This window comes from Oncorhynchus kisutch, linkage group LG8 (genome assembly GCF_002021735.2).
Source record: "Oncorhynchus kisutch isolate 150728-3 linkage group LG8, Okis_V2, whole genome shotgun sequence".
In the NCBI taxonomy this organism is placed as follows: Eukaryota; Metazoa; Chordata; class Actinopteri; order Salmoniformes; family Salmonidae; genus Oncorhynchus; species Oncorhynchus kisutch.
In genome coordinates this window covers 68,919,371-68,934,870 of record NC_034181.2, presented here as the reverse complement: position 1 = coordinate 68,934,870, position 15,500 = coordinate 68,919,371, and the positions used below count along the sequence as shown (strand labels likewise).

Sequence of the window (15,500 nt, the reverse complement as noted above, 5' to 3'; positions counted from 1 at the left end):
TTCAATGACTGCCAGAGTTTGTTCCCGCTGCTGCCTGTAATTGCTTTTTAGATTCATGGCTCCATCAGAGAGGCATAAATGAGCGCCCTCCCATACGCGGGGTCTCCCACCCCTCACCAGGGGGCCACCAGGGCCCAGGCTTACACAGAGGGGGCAGCCTGGGTGTGAGGGTGTGTATCCGTATCAGATTGTTTTTGTTGCACAGTGAGTCTGAGAAATAAGGGCACATTTTTGGAGTGAAGCCTCCAGCAGGGCTAAAGGTCAGGGAAAGATGGTGTGTGGGGGGGGGGGGGGGGGTCATCCTGTCAGCCCAGCACACAAACAGCAAGAGAAGAGTCCTCCATCATCATTAGAGAGGCCCCTTAGTGACACACATACACACAGCCCAGTAGCAGCAGGCGCCATGCAGTGAGTCTTTTGTCTCTCAGCCTGTGTTTGTCAGTCAGTCTCTATTCATCTCTGTTCTGCCTCCTGTCTGCCAGTAAAGTCATCCCAACAGCTCATCAATAGTCTGTGTGTTGTACTGGCTGATTGCTTCTGTTCTGCTGTAGGATGGTTTAGCAGGCTCTGATAACTGGTGTTGTTTCTCATATAGAGAGTAGGAGAGAGGATAGGGGGGCGGCGGAGGTCGACAGAGAGAGAGAGAGAGAGAGGAGTAGAGAGAGGTCTGTGGCTCAGAGGGTGTCAGTGCTCTGTGCTCTAACCCTGCTCTTGTTGACTCCTGTGGACTCTGCAGCCCAGTTTTTGGGGAGGAGGATTTGGGGGGGGGGGGGGTTAATGTTATCCTCCCCTCAGACAAAAGACACAGGATGCACAGTCAACCAGACACTCACACACTCACGCAGGTTGTAGACAGGCGCTACAGGAGGCATCTTTTATTTTTGCTTTGGCCCAAGAGGCATCCACTAGCCTCTGAGACTCCACCAAGTCTGTGCGTGTGTGTGTGGGTGCATTCGTGAGTGTGTATGTGTGTGTGTGTGTAAACAACCTGAGGAGGAGAGAGCACCCAATCAATAGCAATAGTGTAACTTGGCCACCAGAGGGCATGTTATATTCTATTTCATATATTGTTTCTTTCTTTGTTTTAGATACAGTATAACAGCCATTGTACTATAATATAGAGGAATCATTTAGACTCTTTTGACTCATCACATACTCTGCTACTGCTACTGCTGTTACCTGTTACCTAGTCACTTTACCCCTACCTATATGTACAGTTGAAGTCAGAAGTTTACATACACTCCAACAATTGTTGACAGACAGATTATTTCACTTATAATTCACTGTATCACAATTCCAGTGGGTCAGAAGTTTACATACACTAAGTTGACTGTGCCTTTAAACAGCTTGGAAAATTACAGAAAATAATGTCATGGCTTTCGAAGCTTCTGATAGGCTAATTGACATAATTTGAGTCAATTGGAGGTGTACCTGTGGATGTATTTCAAGGCCTACCTTCAAACTCTGTGCCTCTTTGCTTGACATCATGGGAAAATCAAAAGAAATCAGCCAAGATCTCAGAAAAAAATGGTAGACCTCCACAAGTCTGATTCATCCTTGGGAGCAATTTCCAAACACCTGAAGGTACCACGTTCATCTGTACAAACAATAGTACGCAAGTATAAACACGATGGGACCACGCATCCGTCATACCGCTCAGGAAGGAGACGCGTTCTGTCTCCTAGAGATGAAGCGAAAAGTGCAAATCAATCCCAGAACAACAGCAAAAGGACCTTGTGAAAATGCTGGAGGAAACAGGTACAAAGTATCTATATCCACAATAAAACAAGTCCTATATTGACATGACCTGAATGGCCGCTCAGCAAGGAAGAAGCCACTGCTCCAAAACCGCCATAAAAAAGACGGACTACGGTTTGTGACTGCACTTGGGGACAAAGATCGTACTTTCTGGAGAAATGTCCTCTGGTCTGATGAAACAAAAATATAACTGTTTGGCCATAATGACCATTGTTATGTTTGGAGGGAAAAGGGGGAGGTTTGCAAGCTGAAGAACACCATCCCAACCGTGAAGTAAGGGGGGTGGCAGCATCATGTTGTGGGGGTGCTTTGCTGCAGGAAGGACTGGTGCACTTCACGAAATAGATGGCATCATGAGGGAGGAAAATGATGTGGATATATTGTATGTAAACTTCTGACCCACTGGAATTGTGATATAGTGAATTATAAGTTAAATAATCTGTCTGTAAACAATTGTTGGGAAAATTACTTGCACAAAGTAGATGTCTTAACCGACTTGCCAAACTATAATAAATGTGTGGAGTTGTTGAAAAACGAGTTTTAATGACTCCAACCTAAGTGTATGTAAACTTCTGACTTTAACTGTGAATCAAATAATCATTTTGAAAGGACACATTTTAAAATACCATTTTCAACATGGCTGCCTGTTATCAACACTAATCAGGCTCATGTTAAAACTATGAAAAGACATTCTTCCCGACACTCTGTGGGGTCATGATTGAATCCAGATGCATCAGAACAGCCGGATTAGAGGCAGAGAAAACACACAAATCCTCTTTTCCTGGTGGCCCTCTAACAGATGTTGTTTGGTACCATTTCACTGTGGTGACTAGCGAGGAGACAGACAGGCAGGCAGGCACTGCCACATAGCCTCTCTTCTTGATTTACAGGGATATTAGGGGCTAGGCGTGGCTAGCTCTGTTCTCTCTGTTCTAATACGTAATATGGCGCTCAGTGGGAGAAGGGGGAGATGGGCTCTGTGTGGGTGCGCGTGTGTGTGGGTGCGTGTGCGTGCGTGTGGATGTGTGTGTGAGTGCGTGTGTGTGCCTGCGTGTGTGTGTGTGTGCGTGGGCGAGATGGGCTAAATGTCAGCAGCCCTGTCACAAATAACAGTAGAGTGCCTGCTAATAGGCAGGTCTGTACTGTCTCCAGACAGCCACCGTTTAATGTTCCATGGACAGAGATGGAGGAAGAGAGGGAGGGAGGAGGCAGAGGAAGAGAGAGGGTTGAGGAAGGAGGGTGGAGGAGGATGGAGGGAGGAGGAGGCAGAGAGAGGGTTGAGGAAGGAGGGTGGAGGAGGATGGAGGGAGGAGGAGGCAGAGGAAGAGAGAGGGTTGAGGAAGGGGGGTGAAGGAGGATGGAGAGAGGAGGAGGCAGAGGGAGGGAGGAGGCAGAGGCAGAGAGAGGGTTGAAGAAGGAGGGTGGAGGAGGAGGCAGAGGAAGAGAGAGGGTTGAAGAAGGAGGGTGAAGGAGGATGGAGAGAGGAGGCAGAGGAAGAGAGAGGGTTGAAGAAGGATGGAGAGAGGAGGAGGCAGAGGAAGAGAGAGGGTTGAAGAAGGAGGGAGAGAGGAGGAGGCAGAGGAAGAGAGAGGGTTGAAGAAGGAGGGTCGAGGAGGATGGAGGAAGAGAGGGAGGGGTCTTGCGTTTTCATGGCCTCTCTGATTTTGAGTTCTTTTGACATATCTGAACCACTTTTCCAGTTGGCTGCTCATCGGGGAGGGAGAGCCCACCTCTCTGACGCTAACACAGCCATTAGGGCAGGAGGGGGGACTAGGGAAACGGGGCTTGGCGTGGGGGTTTGGGGCGAGGGACAGGGACAGGGGCCACTCTGCCTGGCTGCTCAGTGAAGCATGTTTAACAACGAGGGGCAAATATTAGAGGCATTTAATATGAACTGTTAGTGCATTAGTGTCACCCCGGGTCATTGGCTGAGGGGGTGGGGGTAATGGTTTGCATTAGTGTCACCCCGGGTCATTGGCTGAGGGGGTGGGGGTAATGGTTTGCATTAGTGTCACCCCGGGTCATTGGCTGAGGGGGTGGGGGTAATGGTTTGCATTAGTGTCACCCCGGGTCATTGGCTGAGGGGGTGGGGGTAATGGTTTGCATTAGTGTCACCCCGGGTCATTGGCTGAGGGGGTGGGGGTAATGGTTTGCATTAGTGTCACCCCGGGTCATTGGCTGAGGGGGTGGGGGTAATGGTTTGCATTAGTGCACCCCGGGTCATTGGCTGAGGGGGTGGGGGTAATGGTTAGCATTAGTGTCACCCCGGGTCATTGGCTGAGGGGGTGGGGGTAATGGTTTGCATTAGTGTCACCCCGGGTCATTGGCTGAGGGGGTGGGGGTAATGGTTTGCATTAGTGTCACCCCGGGTCATTGGCTGAGGGGGTGGGGGTAATGGTTTGCATTAGTGTCACCCCGGGTCATTGGCTGAGGGGGTGGGGGTAATGGTTTGAAGGGGTGAGCATAATGGGACTGGTGGTAGGGGTAAATGGAACTAAATGGGTTGTGTTTTCTCAGTGACAGTGGAAAGAGACACACACACACACTCACACACATACTGTACACACACACACACTAACATACTATACACACACACAGTGATGTAGAAAAGCCTCCCTCTATTCCCAGGGATCCTTGGGGTTAATTTAGCAGGACAGCTTCCTCCCTCCTTCCCCTGCCTTTGTCAGTGTTTTAATGGCAACAGTACCCTAGCTCTTACCTCTCCTATTATCTGGTGTGTGGGGTGAGGAGGGTCCAGATGAGAGGGAATAACCACTCTCATCCCTGGACATTCTCTACCATCATCCTCTACCCACTTCCTTCTCTCTGTTCCGTTTCTCTCCAAGAGCCCTCACATGGTGCTTTTCTCCCTCTCTCCATACCCTGGACTAAATGCTGCTTTTCTACCTCTCTCCATACCCTGGACTAAATGCTGCTTTTCTCCCTCTCTCCATACCCTGGACTAAATGCTGCTTTTCTCCCTCTCTCCATACCCTGGACTAAATGCTGCTTTTCTCCCTCTCTCCATACCCTGGACTAAATGCTGCTTTTCTCCCTCTCTCCATACCCTGGACTAAATGCTGCTCTTCTCCTTCTCCATACCCTGGACTAAATGTTGCTCTTCTCCCTCCCCCTCTCTTCATACCCTGGACTAAATGTTGCTATTCCCCCCCCCCCCTCTCTCCATACCCTGGACTAAATGTTGCTCTTCTCCCTCCCCCTCTCTTCATACCCTGGACTAAATGTTGCTATCCCCCCCCCCCTCTCTCCATACCCTGGACTAAATGTTGCTTTTCTCCCTCTCTCCATACCCTGGACTAAATGCTGCTCTTCTCCCTCTCCATACCCTGGACTAAATGCTGCTTTTCTCCCTCTCTCCATACCTTGGACTAAATGCTGCTCTTCCCCCTCTCCATACCCTGGACTAAATACTGCTATTCTCCCTCCCCCTCTCTTCATACCCTGGACTAAATGTTGCTATTCTCCCCCCCCCCCTCTCTCCATACCCTGGACTAAATGTAGCTCTTCTCCCTCCCCCTCTCTCCATACCCTGGACTAAATGCTGCTCTTCTCCCTCCCCTTCTCTCCATACCCTGGACTAAATGCTGCTCTTCTCCCTCTCCATACCCTGGACTAAATGTTGCTGTTCTCCCTCCCCCTCTCTCTATACCCTGGACTAAATGTTGCTCTTCTCCCTTCCCCTCTCTCCATACCCTGGAAGAAATGCTGCTCTTCTCCCTCCCCCTCTCTCCATAGCCTGGACTAAATGCTGCTCTTCTCCCTCTCCATACCCTGGACTAAATGTTGCTCTTCTCCCTCCCCCCCTCCCCATACCCTGGACTAAATGTTGCTCTTCTCCCTCCCCCTCTCTCCATACCCTGGACTAAATGCTGCTCTTCTCCCTCTCCATACCCTGGCCTAAATGCTGCTCTTCTCCCTCCCCATACCCTGGACTAAATGTTGCTCTTCTCCCTCCCCCCCTCCCCATACCCTGGACTAAATGTTGCTCTTCTCCCTCCCCCTCTCTCCATACCCTGAACTAAATGCAGCTCTGCTCCCTCTCTATACCCTGGACTAAATGTTGCTCTTCTCCCTCCCCCTCTCTCCATACCCTGGACTAAATGCTGCTCTTCTCCCTCTCTCCATACCCTGGACTAAATGCTGCTCTTCTCCCTCTCTCCATACCCTGGACTAAATGCTGCTCTTCTCCCTTTCGCCATACCCTGGACTAAATGCTGATTTTCTCCCTCTCTCCATACCCTGGACTAAATGCTGCTTTTCTCCCTCTCTCCATACCCTGGACTAAATGCTGCTTTTCTCCCTCTCTCCATACCCTGGACTAAATGCTGCTTTTCTCCCTCTCTCCATACCCTGGACTAAATGCTGCTCTTCTCCCTCTCCATACCCTGGACAAAATGCTGCTTTTCTCCCTCTCTCCATACCTTGGACTAAATGCTGCTCTTCTCCCTCTCCATACCCTGGACTAAATGTTGCTCTTCTCCCTCCCCCTCTCTTCATACCCTGGACTAAATGTTGCTATTCTCCCCCCCCTCTCTCCATACCCTGGACTAAATGCTGCTTTTCTCCCTCTCTCCATACCCTGGACTAAATGCTGCTCTTCTCCCTCTCCATACCCTGGACTAAATGCTGCTCTTCTCCCTCTCCATACCCTGGACTAAATGCTGCTCTTCTCCCTCTCCATACCCTGGACTAAATGTTGCTCTTCTCCCTCCCCCTCTCTCCATACCCTGGACTAAATGCTGCTTTTCTCCCTCTCTCCATACCCTGGACTAAATGCTGCTTTTCTCCCTCTCTCCATACCCTGGACTAAAAGCTGCTTTTCTCCCTCTCTCCATACCCTGGACTAAATGCTGCTTTTCTCCCTCTCTCCATACCCTGGACTAAATGCTGCTTTTCTCCCTCTCTCCATACCCTGGACTAAATGCTGCTCTTCTCCCTCTCCATACCCTGGACAAAATGCTGCTTTTCTCCCTCTCTCCATACCTTGGACTAAATGCTGCTCTTCTCCCTCTCCATACCCTGGACTAAATGTTGCTCTTCTCCCTCCCCCTCTCTCCATACCCTGGACTAAATGTTGCTCTTCTCCCTCCCCCTCTCTCCATACCCTGGACTAAATGCTGCTCTTCTCCCTCCCCATACCCTGGAATAAATGTTGCTCTTCTCCCTCCCCCCTCCCCATACCCTGGACTAAATGTTGCTCTTCTCCCTCCCTCCCCCTCTCTCCATACCCTGAACTAAATGCTGCTCTTCTCCCTCTCCATACCCTGGACTAAATACTGCTCTTCTCCCTCCCCCCTCTTTCCATACCCTGGACTAAATGTTGCTCTTCTCCTTCCCCCTCTCTCCATACCCTGGACTAAATACTGCTCTTCTCCCTCTCTCCATACCCTGGAGTAAATGCTGCTCTTCTCCCTCCCCATACCCTGGACTAAATGTTGCTCTTCTCCCTCCCCCCCTCCCCATACCCTGGACTAAATGTTGCTCTTCTCCCTCCCCCTCTCTCCATACCCTGAACTAAATGCTGCTCTTCTCCCTCTCCATACCCTGGACTAAAAACTGCTCTTCTCCCTCCCCCTCTCTCCATACCCTGGACTAAATGCTGCTCTTCTCCCTCTCCATACCCTGGACTAAATGTTGCTCTTCTCCCTCCCCCTCTCTACATACCCTGGGCTAAATGCTGCTCTTCTCCCTCCCCCTCTCTACATACCCTGGACTAAATGCTGCTCTTCTCCCTCCCCCTCTATCCATACCCTGGACTAAATGCTGTAAGTGGATATGTAGGCAGAGACAAACCAAAGTTTTACTGCCTTCTCCCCTTTTCTCTCTGTGGGTTGCCTTTGTTGGGCTGAAACAGTGTGTGTGTGTGTGTGTGTGTGTGTGTGTGTGTGTGTGTGTGTGTGTGTGTGTGTGTGTGTGTGTGTGTGTGTGTGTGTGTGTGTGTGTGTGTGTGTGTGTGAGAAACACAGAGGGTATTTGTATGTGAGAGAGAAACACAGAGGGTATTTGTATGTGAGAGAGAGAGAGAATGCTGTGGACTTTGTTTTCACCGCCAGTTGATGTTCTAGCATGGCTCATCTCTAGACACACACACTCCTGCTCTGTTGTCAGGATCACAGTCAGTGTGCTGGCTAGAAGAGGCTCAGACTACTGCTTCAGTGTCTCTACCACACCTACATCATATGTCCTGAACAAGACTGTGAAGTAAGAGAGCAGTAGCAGCAGTAGAGGATGTGATGCAGTGTAAAGGAGCTCGTGTCTGCTTGGTGCTGAGGAATGTCTGTGACTGTTGATTTTCCTCCATTTCACGGTGTCCTCTTCAGAGAGCAGATGACTAGCCTTGCTTAGAATGACGAGAGCTCTCCATTTCTGTGTGTTTCCAGGAAGAGAGAAGGGAAGGAGGCAGCAGGAGATGGAGAGAGGGGCCTATTCTTCCCTCCTCTCATCCCCAGGATGTGGTCCATGTAGTTGGACAACCGTGTCGGTCACAGGCCCCCGGGAACAATTACTAAGACTGTGCTTCTCCCTCTCTCCTTCCCCTCTCGCTCTCTCTCTTTCTCTCAGGCTGACTCGGGCCCTCGTGGGGTCAGTAGGGAGCGTCTGGGAGCAGAGGCGCCCCACCAGCAGGAGAAAGGTGGCCCCTCAGTCCCTGCTCACCTCATAGGAAACCCCTATGCCTTTGGCCTGAGCCCCGGTGCTGTCATGCAGGACGCACGCTTCCAGCCCCTCAAGTCAGTAACATTGCCTGTACAGTACAGCGCTGACAGTACACTCTGTCCTACCCTGTCTTTTATAAGGTGTATTTATAATGATCAAATACAATTAACTAAGTAAATCCCCTCGCTTCCTATTCCCCTCCCTCCTTCTCTTCCTCCTCTCCCTACCCCTCATCTTCCTTCATTATTCCTATATACTTCCTTCCCTCTCTCCCTCTCCTCTCACCAGTCTGCCCAGGCAGCTGCCCCATGGAGTGCCCCCTGGTGGTGTACCAGAGGAGTACCTGCGGGGGTTCCGCCCCTACGCCACGGCCGAGGACCTCCGCATGTCTTCTGGACTGCCCCTGGGCCTGGACCCCGCCACCGCCGCCGCAGCCGCCGCCTACTACCATCCCTCCTACCTGCCACATCCCTCCTTCGCCCCCTATAGGTGAGTCAGGATAACACTCGTCGATCAGCAACAAGACTGCTACTGCTAGGTAGGGGTGCTAACAGAACCTTTGAATTGCCTCTAGTCTTTGGTACTCTTTCAGTTTCCAGTGCTTGCTAACACTCAAGGCTTGGGATAAAAACATGCTAGCTAGTGTTTGATGTTGTTGTCAGTGGCTATTACCTCCAGGGATGCTGAGACAGCCCCAGTTAGCCTCTCGTCCTGTTTTCTGTGGACAGACAGTTTGATGACAAGGCATAGAATTGATGGAGACGGGTAGTGCTTAGTTATAATTCGATCCTGTTGTTTGCGGGCGTGTGTGTGTGTGGGTGGGGGGGGGGGGTGATGTGCTGTAGGCTATGGGACAGGGTGCATGACCGTGCTATGTCAGCAGCACAGCAGGATGAGAGGAGGGCAGAAGCCATCACACACAGCACAGTAATGGAGTTAATGAGGAGATGAGCCACGCAGAGACAGACAGACACAGACATCAGACTGACAACACACACACACATTTGCTCACTCTTTCTCTCTCTCATCCACAAACACACACACACACACACACACACACACCTTTTCTCGCATTCTTTCTCTCCCTCTCTCTCTCGATCTCACTCGCTCTCTCTGAAACACACACATCCAAAGAGAGTGAAGTGTGGCTGCTGTCAGCAGTGTGCTGTGTGGGGTTGATTGAGGTTATTTGACAGGTTGGCTGACCCTCTAATGCCCCCTCCCATGGAGAGACACAGCTCAGGTTAATGATGTAAACACTGGTTAACTGGGACACTCACTGTTATATTCTCTCTCACTCTCTCTCCCTTTCAATTCCCTCCTCTCCATCGCTCTGTCTCTCCCTCTCTATCTTTCCTTTCAACTCCCTCCTCTCCATCGCTCTGTCTCTCTCTCTCCCTCTCTATCTTTCCTTTCAACTCCCTCCTCTCCATCACTCTGTCTCTCTCCCTCTCTATCTTTCCTTTCAACTCCCTCCTCTCCATCGCTCTGTCTCTCTCTCTCCCTCTCTATCTTTCCTTTCAACTCCCTCCTCTCCATTGCTCTCTCTCTCCCTCTATCTTTCCTTTCAATTCCCTCCTCTCCATCGCTCTGTCTCTCTCCCTCTCTCTTTCCTTTCAACTCCATCCTCTCCATCGCTCTCTCTCACTCTCTCTCCCTTTCAACTCCCTTCTCTCCATCGCTCTGTCTCTCTCTCTCCCTCTCTCTTTCCTTTCAACTCCCTCCTCTCCATTGCTCTCTCTCACTCTCTCTCCCTTTCAATTCCCTCCTCTCCATCGCTCTGTCTCTCTCACTCTCTCTCCCTTTCAATTCCCTCCTCTCCATCACTCTGTCTCTCTCCCTCTCTATCTTTCCTTTCAACTCCCTCCTCTCCATCGCTCTGTCTCTCTCCCTCTCTATCTTTCCTTTCAACTCCCTCCTCTCCATCGCTCTGTCTCTCTCTCTCCCTCTCTATCTTTCCTTTCAACTCCCTCCTCTCCGTCGCTCTGTCTCTCTCTCTCCCTCTCTCTTTCCTTTCAACACCCTCCTCTCCATCGCTCTGTCTCTCTCCCTCTCTATCTTTCCTTTCAACTCCCTCCTCTCCATCGCTCTGTCTCTCTCTCTCCCTCTCTATCTTTCCTTTCAACTCCCTCCTCTCCATCGCTCTGTCTCTCTCTCTCTCCCTCTCTCTTTCCTTTCAACTCCCTCCTCTCCATCGCTCTGTCTCTCTCCCTCTCTATCGTTCCTTTCAACTCCCTCCTCTCCATCACTCTGTCTCTCCCTCTCTCTTTCCTTTCAACTCCCTCCTCTCCATCGCTCTGTCTCTCTCTCTCCCTCTCTCTTTCCTTTCAACTCCCTCCTCTCCATCGCTCTGTCTCTCTCCCTCTCTATCTTTCCTTTCAACTCCCTCCTCTCCATCACTCTGTCTCTCTCCCTCTCTATCTTTCCTTTCAACTCCCTCCTCTCCATCACTCTGTCTCTCTCCCTCTCTATCTTTCCTTTCAACTCCCTCCTCTCCATCGCTCTGTCTCTCTCTCTCCCTCTCTATCTTCCTTTCAACTCCCTCCTCTCCATCGCTCTGTCTCTCTCTCTCCCTCTCTCTTTCCTTTCAACACCCTCCTCTCCATCGCTCTGTCTCTCTCCCCTCTCTATCTTTCCTTTCAACTCCCTCCTCTCCATCACTCTGTCTCTCCCTCTCTCTTTCCTTTCAACTCCCTCCTCTCCATCGCTCTGTCTCTCTCCCTCTCTATCTTTCCTTTCAACTCCCTCCTCTCATCACTCTGTCTCTCCCTCTCTCTTTCCTTTCAACTCCCTCCTCTCCATCGCTCTGTCTCTCTCTCTCCCTCTCTCTTTCCTTTCAACTCCCTCCTCTCCATCGCTCTGTCTCTCTCCCTCTCTATCTTTCCTTTCAACTCCCTCCTCTCCATCACTCTGTCTCTCTCCCTCTCTATCTTTCCTTTCAACTCCCTCCTCTCCATCACTCTGTCTCTCTCCCTCTCTATCTTTCCTTTCAACTCCCTCCTCTCCATCGCTCTGTCTCTCTCTCTCCCTCTCTATCTTTCCTTTCAACTCCCTCCTCTCCATCGCTCTGTCTCTCTCCCTCTCTATCTTTCCTTTCAACTCCCTCCTCTCCATCACTCTGTCTCTCCCTCTCTCTTTCCTTTCAACTCCCTCCTCTCCATCGCTCTGTCTCTCTCTCCCTCTCTCTTTCCTTTCAACTCCCTCCTCTCCATCGCTCTGTCTCTCTCCCTCTCTATCTTTCCTTTCAACTCCCTCCTCTCCATCACTCTGTCTCTCTCCCTCTCTATCTTTCCTTTCAACTCCCTCCTCTCCATCACTCTGTCTCTCTCCCTCTCTATCTTTCCTTTCAACTCCCTCCTCTCCATCGCTCTGTCTCTCTCCCTCTCTATCTTTCCTTTCAATTCCCTCCTCTCCATCACTCTGTCTCTCTCTCTCTCTCTCTCAGGATGGATGATCCATTCTGTCTATCAGCTCTGAGGTCACCGTTCTACCATCTCCAAGGAGGGGGAGGCCTGCCCCCCCTGCACCCCTCTGCTGTCCACATGCACCTGCAGGGGGTCCGCTACCCTGGGGACCTCACACACGCCTCACTGTCCGCTCTGCAGTCTGAGAGACTGTCTGAAAGGTACTGTCTTCTACACTCTCATACATACACACACATACACACACATATAGTGTACACACACATACATACACATATGTTGTACACACACATACATACACATATAGTGTACACACACATACATACACATATAGTGTACACACACATACATACACATATAGTGTACACACACATACATACACACACATACATACACATATAGTGTACACACACACCTAAGGGGAAATTGTCAGATTTTTTAAATAAGTCTTTCAATGTCTTTCTGAGTGTTGTAATGGTCAGCTATAATAATGCTCTGTCGTTCTTCTCTCTCTTTACATCTAATTCCTTCTCTCTTCCCTTATGTCTCTCTCTCCTTCTCTCTTCCCTAATGTCTCTCTCTCCTTCTCTCTTCCCTTATGTCTCTCTCTCCTTCTCTCTTCCCTTATGTCTCTCTCTCCTTCTCTCTTCCCTAATGTCTCTCTCTCCTTCTCTCTTCCCTTATGTCTCTCTCTCTCCTTCTCTCTTCCCTTATGTCTCTCTCTCCTTCTCTCTTCCCTTATGTCTCTCTCTCCTTCTCTCTTCCTTAATGTCTCTCTCTCCTTCTCTCTTCCCTAATGTCTCTCTCTCCTTCTCTCTTCCCTAATGTCTCTCTCTCCTTCTCTCTTCCCTAATGTCTCTCTCTCCTTCTCTCTTCCCTAATGTCTCTCTCTCCTTCTCTCTTCCCTAATGTCTCTCTCTCCTTCTCTCTTCCCGAATGTCTCTCTTTCCTTCTCTCTTCCCTTATGTCTCTCTTCTACAGGCTCCAGATGGAAGATGAGCTCCGGCAGCGAGAGAGGGAGCGTGAGCGTGAACGAGAGCGCGAGAAAGAGAGGGAGCGTGAGGCGGAGCGAGAGAAGGAGCGGGAGAGAGAAAGAGAGAGGGAGCGAGAAAGAGAGAAGGAGCTGGAGCGGGAGAGAGAGCGGGAGAGGGAGAGGGAGCGGGAGAGAGAGAAGGAGCGAGAGAGAGAGAGGGAGATGGAGAGGCAGAAGGAGAGGCAGAAGGAGAGAGTGATGAGAGAGAAGGAGCTACAGTCCAAGGCGATGGAGAGTCACTACCTGGCTGAGCTCCATGCCATGAGAGGACAGGAGGACAGAACCAAGCCTGAGAGACTCACCCCCAACCGGCCAGGTACGACACAACACCACCCCATCCCACCGTCCTTCAAACCTCTCAAGCACAGTCCTGCCTAACTTTATATTGTACCACTGAAAATATTTCCATGACCTGTGTCACCTCAATAAAAACAGTTCACATCACACTGATATGGGTCTTCAATAATCAGGATAAAACCACATTTTCCCCCTCTTCTCAGACAAAACCAAAGAGCCCGTCCTCCAAGCTCCTAAGCCAATGCCACCAGGCCTCCACTCCTCCCTGAGCCAATCACATCACGGCGTTCCCGGCCTGGTCTCCGCCCATGGCCTCTACCTGGGGCCCGGCGGTGTGGGGGTGGGGCTCACTGCCGCCATGATGCTCCAGCGGACCAATGAGGAAGAGCGCTGGTTGGCGCGGCAACGGATGCTTCGCCAGGAGAAGGAGGATCGTCAGTACCAGGTGTCAGAGTTCAGACAGCAGGTCCTAGAGCAACACCTGGACTTGGGAAGACCTGGGGAGGGAGGAGAGCTACGCTCAGACACACACAGGTTAGACACACACACACATATACATATACACACATACACACATACATATACACACATACACACATACATATACACACATACACACACACTCATACACACACACACACACATACACACACACACACACACACACACACACAGGTTAGACACACACACATATAAACACACACACAAATACACTCTATATTCTAGTAGAGAGGGATTTGGATTCTCCAGATGTAGTCCTTCTACTCACTTCACTAGTGCAGTTTGCAGGAGCTGTGAGATATGGTAGAATCTGAGTCTCTCTCTGTATCTTGTCACTGCCTTTCTGATGGGGACAGTTTCTAGCTGCGTACGGTGCAGTGCCACGCTGCAGTATGGCAGTCGTCACAAGTCTCTTAGGCAAGAGGATGTAGAGGAAGATAAAGGCAGTCACATGAATCACATCATCCCCTATTCCTATACCCTAACACCTGACAGCCCCGTCACACACACACACACACACACGGTAGGCTCTAAGGCTTCTGGGGTAGGAATGTCATTGATGGGTTTCAGTTAGTAGGAGAATTGGGGTCCTAATGCCTGATGGTTGTTGGCTCATCAGGAGGAGATTTAGATTATCATTCAGGCAGTGAGGGGGGCAGCTAAAATATACAAAGGCTAATTCTGGGCTAATCCTCTCCACCTTGTACAGCTTAAACCCTGTTCTCCCTCTGTGTGTGTGTGTGTGTGTGTGTGTGTGTGTGTGTGTGTGTGTGTGTGTGTGTGTGTGTGTGTGTGTGTGTGTGTGTGTGTGCGTGTGTGTGGTGTGTGTGTTGCTGGCCCTGCCATGTGTTTTGTGTGTGTGTGTGTGTGCGTTGCTGGCCCTGCCATGTGTTTTGTGTGTGTGTGTGTGTGTTGCTGGCCCTGCCATGTGTTTTGTGTGTGTGCGTTGCTGGTCCTGCCATGTATTTTGTGTGTGTGTGTTGCTGGTCCTGCCATGTGTTTTGTGTGTGTGTGTTGCTGGTCCTGCCAAGTGTTTTGTGTGTGTGCGTTGCTGGTCCTGCCATGTGTTGTGTGTGTGTGTGTTGCTGGTCCTGCCATGTGTTTTGTGTGTGTGTGCGTTGCTGGTCCTGCCATGTGTTTTGTGTGTGTGTGTTGCTGGTCCTGCCATGTGTTTTGTGTGTGTGCGTTGCTGGTCCTGCCATGTGTTTTGTGTGTGTGCGTTGCTGGTCCTGCCATGTGTTTTGTGTGTGTGCGTTGCTGGTCCTGCCATGTGTTGTGTGTGTGTGTGTTGCTGGTCCTGCCATGTGTTTTGTGTGTGTGTGTTGCTGGTCCTGCCATGTGTTTTGTGTGTGTGTGTTGCTGGTCCTGCCATGTGTTTTGTGTGTGTGCGTTGCTGGTCCTGCCATGTGTTGTGTGTGTGTGCGTTGCTGGCCCTGCCATGTGTTTTGTGTGTGTGTGTGTGTGTTGCTGGCCCTGCCATGTGTTTTGTGTGTGTGCGTTGCTGGTCCTGCCATGTATTTTGTGTGTGTGTGTTGCTGGTCCTGCCATGTGTTGTGTGTGTGTGTGTGTGTTGCTGGTCCTGCCATGTGTTTTGTGTGTGTGTGTGTTGCTGGTCCTGCCATGTGTTTTGTGTGTGTGCGTTGCTGGTCCTGCCATGTGTTTTGTGTGTGTGTGTTGCTGGTCCTGCCATGTGTTTTGTGTGTGTGCGTTGCTGGTCCTGCCATGTGTTTTGTGTGTGTGCGTTGCTGGCCCTGCCATGTGTTTTGTGTGTGTGTGTTGCTGGTCCTGCCATGTGTTTTGTGTGTGTGCGTTGC

The 15,500-nt window shown here is 50.5% G+C and overlaps 1 protein-coding gene across 1 annotated transcript in view; it reads left to right on the top strand.

The window, feature by feature from the left end:
* gse1b (Gse1 coiled-coil protein b) overlaps positions 1–15,500 on the top strand; it is a 416,891-nt gene that overhangs the window by 387,947 nt on the left and 13,444 nt on the right. The window contains exons 5-9 of the mRNA XM_031831040.1: positions 8,341–8,507; positions 8,722–8,922; positions 11,879–12,058; positions 12,837–13,204; positions 13,389–13,719. Coding sequence (XP_031686900.1) covers positions 8,341–8,507; positions 8,722–8,922; positions 11,879–12,058; positions 12,837–13,204; positions 13,389–13,719 — 1,247 coding nt within the window. The remainder of the gene's footprint in view (positions 1–8,340; positions 8,508–8,721; positions 8,923–11,878; positions 12,059–12,836; positions 13,205–13,388; positions 13,720–15,500) is intronic.